Raw genomic sequence first — 11,661 nt, 5'->3', positions numbered from 1 at the left:
TACATATATTCCCTGAGTGGTAGATGTCTATTACATACGTATATTCTTTTTATTCAAGGGGATTAGAAAGTTGGTTACCAAACATTTTCCCCTCCCCCGTTCCTGTGACATCAGAAACAGAAACATGGGAGAGAATTTCTCTGAAACGGACCTCAGTAGATGATTGAAGTCAAACACATGGTTAACTTCCAACAACAGGAGTAAACCATGGCTGAAGGCAGATTTCATACCTTACACTAATTAAAGGCGAGAGCAAGGAAAACTCCAATCAGTACAGTTGCACATTTATCTTTGCTATGGCAGCGATCCCCAAAAAGTTGATGGGAAAAAGGGCAGAAACAAAAGTACAATAATGTTTTTGCAACATCTGTGATCCTCGAATTCCCCCTTTTTACGTATACAAGTTTGGGTGCTCAGGCTCTTGTATCCTCTCATCAATACATTTTTATTGTTCAGTTTCACATTTGTTTGTGTGTGTGTGTTTTAATTTAAATAGTTGTGTCTGCAATGCTTTCCTAATGGGGAATTAGAACTTCAGCTACTGTGAAAAGTCTGAGATCCAACTTCAGACCAAATGCTTTAGTCAGTGTGGCAAACATGAAATGGCTAAAACATACTTCACACATACTTCACTTCTAACCGGTTTGAACAGCACTATTGAAAGCTAGAAAAACTCACTGTGGACTTCGTGTTGCTGTTAGTTAGGCTTTCTTATTTAAAAATTTGTCATCAATTAATGACATGTATTAATTGGCATGGAGCTCATCTGTACAAATCACCAGCAGTTTTGGGGGATGTTACTGGCAGTCTGCTCTACCGATATCCTCCTGCCCTCTATGTTTCTGTCCATCTTTGACACATCCAAAAGCCCTACCGTCTCTGGGTTACCTCTTCAAAATCCATATCACTCTGTATTTTTTTTTAAAAGGAACAAACAATGTGGATATAATGTAGGCATATACTTTCAATCTGACAGCCCATCCAACAACTCCAAAAGGAGAAGCAGAAGGCACTTGAATAAAACAGCACTGCGCTGGCTTCCCTAGCCTCTCCCCCCGCTTCAGTGTAAAACTGACGTGAGACCTTGCTGGGTAATCTAGACAACATGGGGAGGGCATCTTATATAGCACTTCTAATTTCTCATAACTGATTAACAGAGTCAATGAGCAAATAGGAAATTATTTTTACAACTAACAAGCGCATCTAAAGGGTGATGTTCCTATTAATCTTAAACTCTACCTTAACAGAATGATGAGAGGACATAGAAGCAACATTTCCAATGCTGGGAGTGTGAAATCACAATATACCAAGTCAGAAGAAACATTTATATGTACTTCTTTAACGGTGGTCAAGGTTGGCTAGATGCTGCTGAGGAATTTCAGGAGGGTAGAAACCCTTGTATTAGAACCTTCTACTCACCCCTCCGTCGTTCAGAGCCCTCACTCTGAAACGATACATGGTCCCGGGAAGCAGGTTGCCCACGGTGCACTCGAGCTCTGGCCCGTGGTACACCTCCGACGCGACGTCCTCAGGCTCCGTCATCTCCACACTGTACTCGGAGACCTCACAGCCACTTTCAGAGGCAGGAACATCTAGGAGTGAAGGCGGTTCACATCATATCATTTCTGTGCTTCCAGCTGACGACGATCATATCTGATTTTCCACAAGGTTTGCAAAACAGCATGTAGTGCCCCCCCCATAGTATCTCTCCTACCAAAAAGCCCTCCTCCCCAAAGAAAAGAGAAACAAAAAGAACAAGTTTCTGAATGATGTTATCGATACTTTCCAAAGCAAGGACATTTAAGTATACTTAATTACCTTAATACAATAACTTAAAAACAAAACCATTAGGCAAATTTCTTTATATTCTAAGAAGGGAAGAAACAGAGAAGAAAATCTTCTCTTTTAACTTCAAAGGTCACATTAAGTCAAGATAGCTGGCCCAAAGTTGGCATGCTATTTTATTATATTTTAGACATAAGTGGGGGGAGAAAGTAGTCTGATAAGGTTCTGCAGGTTAACACTGGCAATTTTATGTGCTATAAACTGCTGACACAGAAAGGCTAACATGGCTCGAATTCAAACAGGACCCACACAAGACAAAGCAGCAAAGATGAGGAGAACTTAGCTGTTACCTCATTTCTCGGTTTAATCTCTAAATTGAGCACAACTTTTCTTTTATGAATGAAATTGAAAAGTTCCCGAGGAAGCCTGGCTGTTCTGAAATGTTTTCTCGAATCTAGAAAAGTGCCCTCCGAAGGTAGAGGATGGACAGCGTGTGTGGTGCCATCAGGATCAGGAGGAGGAGCAACAGTGAGTGGGAGAGCACAAACCCAAGCCAACATACATCAAGGAGAAATACAACATTTTCAACAGAAAAAAATGCACGGCTTTCAGAAGAAAGACTTCCAGCTTAATGACAAAGCATCTCCAACTGTCCCAACTGTCCATGCCGCCGGGGAGCATCGCTCACTCACCCCACTCCAAGTGGACTCCTTTGTGCTTTGGTCTACCCAGAACCCTCGGTGGTCGGCACTGACCTGGTGCGATGCTTAGTGTGCGAACAGGGAGGCTTTCAGAACACTGCAGAGAAACAGCAGAGAGCACTCTTAGTCACAGTGAATTCATTACACCCCCACATTCCAGGCACATTCCACCCCATACCTGTACACGCTACCAAAGGAGGTTACACATTGCATATGTACACATGCTTTTCTATGTGTGTGTGTGTGTGTGTGTGTGTGTGTGTGTGTGTGTGTGTGTGTGTGTGTGTGTGTGTGTGTGTGTGTGTGTGTGTGTGTGTGTGTGTGTGTGTGTGTGTGTGTTTAAAGTGTAGACATATACTGCATATGGCACTGGTAAAAAATGATTATTTCTAGCCCTAGCCAGTTTGGCTCAGTGGATAGAGTGTTGGCCTGCGAACTGAAAGGTCCTGGGTTTGATCCCGATCAAGGGCACATGACCGGATTGCAGGCTCGATCCTCAATAGGGGGCATGCAGGAGGCAGCCAATCAATGATTCTTTCTCCATTTCCTTCCTCTCTGAAATCAATAAAAATGTATTTTTTAAAAATGAATATTTGTGAAGCCAGATTTGCAGACAGGAGTGTTTTATATCCTAAGCACACAGCTATTTTCCTTTAAACCAAAATTAGAGAGACCCTTCATGAGGACAGAAGAGGACACAAAACAACAGCTGGATGAAAATTTTAAATGGTGCCATAAATGGCCAACCATCCACATCCAGAGCAGAAAAGCAAATAGACTCATTATTAATCAGCTGAGGGTGACATTGGCCAGCAGGTTCTATTCATGCTACAATAAGTAGCCGTGTCTCTACAGGAACTGGTGGCGAAGGCTGGTAGTGTGGAAGCTGAGCCCCTTTCCCAGACAGGAGAGAACAAGGCAGAGCTATGCTGCTCGACCAAACTCCTTCCTGAGAAGTGGTGCAGAGAGGTACCTCTGCCTCGTGAGCCGCATGCAGCGTCCCCCACATAGGGCTGTGCCTGCTGATATTCTGGCTATGGTGTGGACCTACCCCACCCCGGGAGACACTGCAGAGAGCGCTGCATAAGCATGGTCTAACTGGACTCCTTTTCCCAAGGAGTGCCATCTGGGCAGTGTAAACATTACACTACTACTCTTTGGGGAGAGAAAAATAACACAAGACAATACTGGAGATGGATTGATGGGCAAAATTAAGCACCCAAATGACAAGTGTTCTCTTGAAAAGTCAACCCAGCACAGGACTACAAGCCACCGTCTCTCAATCTCTCTCTCTCTCAATATTAATGGTTTTAAACTATAATATTAAATATCTCTACAATGAAAATGTCATTACCATCTTGTCCCTCACTTTCTGAATGTGAGTTAAAGCCATTTAGACAGCAATTATCTCACTTCCAGAGCACTTCTTGTGTATCTTTAGGTTATTTTGAGCCTCTGAGAACACTGGGGTTGAAACCAAGGCTCTCAACACATGAACTGGCTGGTGTGAAGTCATATAAATAGAAAACAAGAAATCAGCTGCCGCCTACAGATGTGTAAGTTGGGTGGTGCACAACTGCAGGAGGTGCCCTTCAGCTTAGTTATCACAGGTGCACATGGTTTTTACAGTAACTCTCCAGCAGATGGCAGCGAAGTTCCTTGAAGAAGGTGTGCCTCATTCTCACAAAATTGCCAGGGAACTGTGCAGGACGTCTTTCTTTTTACTCTAAATTCTACCTTTTTCTATCATTGCAATAACTGAGGTTTCCCTTATTTAGCTAAAACACTCAGTTTTCAACTGCCACATGTGATCACACTTGTAAGAAATAACTGACAAATGTACCTGAAAATATCACAATTCAGTTGAGAATTACCTGGGCCTATCTTTTATTCTTTTCTTTATAAAACTGAATTTATTGGGGTGACATTAATTGATAAACTTATATAGGTTTCAGGTGTGCAATTCTATAACACATCATTGGAATATTGTATTGTATGTTTACCACCCCAAGTCAAGTTCTCCTTCCATCACTTTTTTCTCTCCTTTACCCTCTACCTCCCCCATCCCTCTTTCACTCTGGTAATAATCATACTGTTGTCTGTGTCCATGAGTTTTTGTTTGTTTTTTGCTTAATCCTTTCACCTTTTCCACCCAGCCCTGCAATCCCCCTCCCCTCTGACAGTTGTCAGTCTGTTCTCTGTATCAATGAGTCTGTTTCTATTTTATTTGTTAGTTTATTTTGTTCATTAGATTCCACATGTAAGTGAAGCCATATCGCACTTGTTTTTCTCAGACTGGCTTATTTCACTTAGTGTAATGTTCCCCAGGTCCCTCCATGCTGTCGCAAAGACTTCCTTTTTATGACCAAGTGGTATTCTATTGTGTAAACGTACCATAGCTTTCTTAACCACTCATTTACTGATGGGCACTTGGCTGCTTCCCAATCTTGGCTATTATAAATAACACTGCAATGAACATAGGGGTGCATATATTTTTTCAAATCAATGTTTTGGGTTTCTTTGAATACATTCCCAGAAGTGGAATCATTGGGTCAAAAGGCAGTTCCATTTTTAATTTTTGAGGTAACTCCATACTGCTTTCCACAGTGGCTGCACCAGTCTGCATTCTCACCTGTGGTATACTAGTGTTCCCTTTTCTCCAAATCCTTGCCAGCACTTCTCCAAATCCTTGTTTGTTGATGTATTGATGACAGTCATTCTGACAGGTGTGAGGTGATAGCTCACTGTGGTTTTAATTTGCATTTCTCAGGATTCATGACATTGATGGGCCTATCTTTTCAACACAATGCAAAAAACCCTAATTTTGCATTTCCTCCTAGGATGCCATAGCAGGCGACACTACCAAGATACATTTTTCTTTTCTTTTTTAAATTTTAGTGTGTGTTTTTGTTTTGCTCGGAGTTTGTACAAAGTGCCTGGTTTCAAGTGGCTGAACGTATATTCTGTAGCCGATCCACTGTATGCCACTTCCCACTGACCTGCTGCAGAACAAGACTTGTGTGTGAGTTTATGTCTTTGGTAAAAAGGTAAGTAGTAACAACCACTAACTGAAAAAAAATACTTTAAGTGGTTTCCATAAACACTAGTGTCTCCTATTCTCTTTTTTATTAGCTAAAGGGCTCTCTTTCCATTTCCTTTACAAAGTTAAATATTAAAGTATCATGGAGTCATTTTTAATAGTTAGTACTGCTGGCTAGACTACTTAATATCACATTATTACATTTTCTGACTGAGCGGTTAGATGCTGGAAACCACACAACATCTGAGGTTGGCTGGGCGGGTAGGGGGGCGGTGGTGAAGGAGCAGAACAGTGGCAGGGAAGCTGTGGGATGGTTCTGGTGTGAGACCTCGGGGCCGCTGGGCAGGGGAAGGCTGCTCAGCCTTGAGGTTCTGGTTGGCCTGTGAGGCCTCCTGCTCTTATCTGCCTGGAGGCTGCAGGAGGGAAATCCTCCCGTTGCACAGAGTCCTCTGGGTAAAGGCCTGCTATCTTCATGGAGCTCTACTTAGAAGACAAAAACGCCCGAGACTGTAACAAACTGCAGAGGAAACACTCAGTATGTGAGGCAGTTACCTGACCACTTCTTGGGATTAGAGAGCGAGCAGGGCCACGGGAGGCATCTGGGTGCTTCCATCGACTGCCGGCCTCCCCAAGTTGGGCTGTTGGGATGGTTTTCCCTCTGTTTTGCTCTCACTAATGCTACGTTTCCAGTTGACTGTTTTGCTCCATGAAGTTGTTGGGAAAATGTTTTACCCTGTTCTGTAATATTTTACCAATGTAACTTCCACAAATTCCCACAGTTGCTGATCCAGTTAGATTTACAATTAAGTTACATGTACGAGGGCCCCAGGAGAAGGGAGGATATTAATTACCCTGCCATTGCTGATTATAAAACCTGTACCAAAAAGGTAAAAGGGAACAAAGACCACTACAGAGATTCATTCATCACCACTGTATGCACCAGCAAAGTTGAGGGCTTTAAGGAGAGACTGGCATCTATTTTTGGTTTGTCATCAGTGGTCCAGAGAACCAAGAAAATGCAAAATGTACTCAGGTTTTCACCAGGAGCCACTGCATACACACAGGGGCCTCGTCTAGAGGGTTCCTAAAGTAAAGCACGTGCGCTTATGTTAACAACAGCTGTGCCCATCTCAAAGCATTCTCAGGATTTTTTAGCTTAAAATAGGACCTGGTCCATGTGAAAACCAAGTACTCCAGGTGGTTATTGTGGTGCAGAATACAGGGCAGCCCACACACCTGGATGTTTCTGTTTGTAAAAGTTACTGTTAACTCTTTTTTTTTTTTTTTTGCATTATGTATGGATCGCTTTTTATTAAGATCATGAGTACAAGGATTATTAGAATGGTGAGAGAAATCATTTTTAGTTCTGATGACTATACTTTTTTTCTATTAAAGCCTAATGAATTTTATTAGAAAGAGCTAAGAATTTTTAAAAATTACAAAAAATGTTACATTATTCAAGGAACTCAATATCCAACATTGTCCCAGTTTAATCCACATGACAAGTAATGTATAAATAATCTGACTCAGACATCAAACAAAGATGAAAAGAACATTTTCTATGCTTGCTACAAAAGTGTGACACTTGTTACCAGCCCACAAGTAATACTAATCTTGTCTGTCATCACTGTGCATGGGAATTTGTAGATTGCCATACTCATTGGCTATCTCCACCTTACCCTTCCTTCTTTTTGCTTCTGACTCCCTGTTTATAAGAATTTCCAGAGAAAGTGTGCCCAGAGAGGGGAAGAAAAATTACATTGAATTAGTCTCTTAGTTAGGACCGCTGGCTTAAAGAAATAAGAATTTTAAAGCATGATAAAAATGCCGTGTTTAAAGGAGAAAAACTGTCAATATGTGATTAAGGTTTCTTTATTATAATAGCTCTATCATTAGAATTAATGCTAGCCCACTATTACTATATATAGATGTTTCTCATATTAGCAAATAGGGTTGCTACTGGATTTGAATGAAACCATTTCCCAAAACTTGACCTTCAGGATTGCCATCAGTAATCTCCAGCAAGTACTTGAGTATTTCTGAACCACCATTGTCCTTTGGAGGATCTGGAAAGTAAACAAACATACATGTAAAATCATGTATTACACTACCTCAACTCTGCATTTAAACAAGGGGCACAGTTAATATTATTTCACACAACCCCCGTCTTAAAAAACAAAAGAACATAAACACCAACGAACCTTAAATACTATCAGATTATTCAAAGTTCTATAGAGCTAGAAATGGCAATGAGCATTCATTTAGTGAAACCTGAGCAAAATTCAAAATACAAACTGATTTTTCTAAGAGTTATGTTAACCCAGTTACTTCGAGAATTCTGAAACCTGCTTTTTAATATCTAGTGATTTCTATATAAGATGAAATATTTATATATATATGTATATTTTTTATTTCACTGATATTATCACTGATCAGATTCTTCTGAGAGATGGAGGATGAAGGAAAGAGAGTGCAAAATTCATTGACAAAATAAATAAAATGTCAGAATATAATAAATCTATCTGTTCCACCACAGTGTGCTACTGAGCAAACTTTATATCCCAACTGAAACTGATGTGAAACCACAGTCGTGGATCAATGAGAACGTGCACTAACGAGGTGGTCTGAGGAGGAGGCCCTGGCTTACTCCCAGAGGCCGGTGGCACTCCCGACTGCCTACAAGAGTTTTCTTTCCTGAGCAGAAACATTTCTTGCATTGTAATTTTGTAAGACTACGCAGAATTTACCTCTACTCTCTGTATTTTAGATGTGCCCCCAGATTATTCACATATAGATTTAGGAACTTTACTTTCCTCTCTTCACCTGCTATTTCCATTAATGTATACAGACTTCAGTAATAGATATTTAAAACAATAATTATAAAGTTAAATATTATAGCATATGGCCAATAAAAGTAAATACTTGGTGTGAACAGAACTTTCTAGGATTTTCAGAGAAAAAAACTTTACAGTATGGCATAAAAAGCACATCTAGATTTTTATAGTTTCTCTTAATCATATCCATCTTCCAGGGAAATACATACCCTAATAATTCTTTCTCAAAATTATTAGGTAACTTGAAACAGTTATATGTCTCAGTGGCTGGTCTCCAATAATTATTTAATAAGGTTTTAAATTTCCTTTACATTACTTGGCTGCGAGGTAAAATCTTAAATTTCTACTGTTTTTTTTTTTTTGCCATTTAGGTAGTAAATATTATTATATGACAATGATATTTATATATATCATAAATGTTTTACATATAATTGCAAATGCTTATCAACATTCTAATGGCACTCATTTCACTGACATAATAAAAACAGAGGTGATGAGCCACAATCTCCTTCTACCTGATGTCCCCACACACTGTATAATGAACTTCAATATGAAAAATTCCTGAAGTTCAAGGCCTCTTATTACATACAAATGACAAAAAAACACACACACACAAAACAAACCCCTAAAGTTTTCCTAATTCATTTTAACTTGAACATTTTGTATATCAAAATTTACTCATGATGACATACCTAAATTTTGAAGTTTATCTTCAATATTAACTTTATAAATAATTTCTTTACATTAACTATGACTTTCTTAAGGGCAACTATTGAAGAATGAAATACATATTCAGAGATTACTACATTCAAATCAATAATACATTAAAGATATAGAAGGAAAACCATGTAATACAGGAAAATCAGAAAGTGAGATGCTGTTAAATTGTCCATTTACCAATTTGTGGAGTTCTCTGGATATATCTCATATGCTTATTCCAAATGTGTAAAACTCCTGCAAGTAACACTGCCCTTTTATTTTTTATTTTGGTTTGTCACTACTGAAATTAATACATTTAAAAAAATCTGTCCAAAAAGAAGCAACAGCAGCAAAACATACCCCACTTGACACTGAAGCCATGTGACGTCACCGGTCCTTTAATGAGGGGTCGCGTGGGCGGCCCAGGCCTGTCGGGACTTGTCGTGCACACCAACACTTCACTCGGACAACTTTTCCCTTCCATGTTAGAAGCAGTTAGCTGTACCACAACCGAGATAACATTAACATGCTTTAGACATCAGCTATTAAAGCAATGACATGACAAGATCAAGGCATCCTTAGTATCCCCCCATCTCTCTCTCTCTCTCTCTCTCTCTCTCTCTCTCTCTCTCTCTCCCACACCCACACACACACACACACACATTTTCTTTCTCAATTGCAAACTACTGACTTGTGTTTCTCTACGAAGTTCTTATTTTCTGTATAGTTGGCTATTAACAATTTAAAATAAAATAAGGTGGGGGTTTTAGCTAAGGACATTTTTACCCTTTCAAGAAGACACAAAACAAAGCCAGTATATCACCACCTTATTCGCATTGTTTAGTGGAAGGAGAACATGGAGGGGCAGCAAGCAGACAAAAATAACCTCACTTGTCTAAGAGTAGGGCAATGCCACCTCGTGGAGAAATGCTAGCAGTGCAGCCATGTTCTCACAGCCAGCATCAAATACCAAAAGCAAGGGTCCTTACAATATCAGAAACTATCCTTTTCCTCAAATTGAGTCACAACCTTCACTTGCTACTCTGACAGCTGCTTACTGAGTGACTACTATATGCCAGGCAATACCATTAGGTCCCCAGTTAGAGAAGGGGCGGGGGAGCCTCCTCTCTCCAAAACGCACTGTCCTATCAGAAAACAGGGCTGCGAGCAGGGTCAGCAAGCGGTGCTACAGCACCGGGTTTCCGCTCTCACCGACGGCAAAGCAGCGTTTGTGGCTAAGACACCAAGTCCTACAGTGACATGAATGCTGGCTGTTAATAACCAAAGCAAACGCCTAAGGGGGGAGGGAGTGGGTAAAGAAAAATAGAAATGGCTGAGGAAACATAATGGGCACAAGAGCGAAGGGAAGTGGAGAATAAAAGAGAAATCCGATGAAAAGGAGAAGCAGCAAAGAGCAGGGTGTGCCGTGCGGGGGAGAGACAGGTGCGCTGAGTTTGGGTCTTCCTGGGCGAGGCCATCTGGCCAGGCCGTGATACAAATTATTACAGCACGCTACTGCTTCCCTCTCAAAAGCAGATTGTAAAATGAAAGTATGGTGTGCATTTTATAAATGTTACTTCAAAAATGGATATGCTTCGAACTTAAAACATCTTTTTTAACCTATAGAGTCAATTTGAAACATAAATGGGTGAAACAGAAAACAGCTTCTTTTTTAAAGCAGTTCAGGTACCAAAATGACTGACTCACCCTGAATTTATACTGTGTGCTTCTTTTGAGATTTTTCACAGTACAGGTTAAATCCTCTCCAGTGTATTTTGGGTGGAAAAGGTTATCCTGAAAAGGCAAAGCCAGAAAAAACATCAGTACCACAAAACCTGGGCACTACATACCTGTGTATGTAGGATTTTTATATCGCCTCTCTCCGCATCACCGGGAGGCCAGAGGTCGGGCGGCTACTTGCAAACAAGGGTTAGGAGCCCTTGGTGCTGTGGCTAGCATTCTAGCTTTAGGTAAAACGTCACACTATCCCACTGTACTTCCTCCTGGGTCTGTTCCACTTTATCGTGAGGCTAATGCTAACTTAAATGAGAACAATGCTCTCTGAGAGAGTATAAATTTGCTTTGGAGTAGTGTCACCAAATGCTTTCCTTCAGAGCAAATTTTCCTGGTTACTCAATAAGCATTTTAAACAAAAAAACGTAACCACCAAATGGTACTTGTTACAAAGCAGCAGGTACTTAAGAAACTTATTTCCCAATGTTGTTGTCACGGAAAAAGCCTCTTGTGTTGAGGTCTGCACTGTGGAGCTGCAATGTGCTATGTGAGTCGTGCCTGAGATTTCTGACCACACAGTGTCCTCTCCTGGCCAAGGGCGAAAGGACAGCTTGGATGGGGAAGGGGTGATCCTTTAAGAGGATTTATTCCACAGTATTCTCGTGTGTCCGTCCGTCCATCCATCCATCCATCCATCCATCCATCCATCCATCCAAATCACTGAGCACTTCTATGCAACAGGCTCTCTTTTCTATGCTCTATGGGGTCAACACTGCGAGCAGACACAAAGTCTTGCCCATAGAAGCTTACATGCCAGGTGGGGAAAGTGACTAAGAAAACAAACACACAAACAAAACTATATATAAAC

General features: G+C 40.6%; 1 protein-coding gene across 1 annotated transcript in view; it reads right to left on the bottom strand.

Annotated features, from left to right (window-relative positions):
* The window catches only part of FNDC3B (fibronectin type III domain containing 3B), a 269,959-nt gene that overhangs the window by 49,353 nt on the left and 208,945 nt on the right, over positions 1-11,661 (bottom strand). The window contains exons 15-22 of the mRNA XM_015564176.1: positions 10,767-10,853; positions 9,420-9,558; positions 7,521-7,592; positions 5,401-5,488; positions 3,538-3,559; positions 3,407-3,415; positions 2,478-2,583; positions 1,420-1,592 (exon numbers count right to left, since the gene is read on the bottom strand). Of these exons, the coding sequence (XP_015419662.1) occupies positions 1,420-1,592; positions 2,478-2,583; positions 3,407-3,415; positions 3,538-3,559; positions 5,401-5,488; positions 7,521-7,592; positions 9,420-9,558; positions 10,767-10,853 (696 nt within the window). The remainder of the gene's footprint in view (positions 1-1,419; positions 1,593-2,477; positions 2,584-3,406; positions 3,416-3,537; positions 3,560-5,400; positions 5,489-7,520; positions 7,593-9,419; positions 9,559-10,766; positions 10,854-11,661) is intronic.

The sequence above is a fragment of the Myotis davidii genome, unplaced genomic scaffold (assembly GCF_000327345.1).
Source record: "Myotis davidii unplaced genomic scaffold, ASM32734v1 scaffold115, whole genome shotgun sequence".
Taxonomy (NCBI): Eukaryota; Metazoa; Chordata; class Mammalia; order Chiroptera; family Vespertilionidae; genus Myotis; species Myotis davidii.
This window is presented reverse-complemented; position numbering and strand designations above follow the sequence as displayed.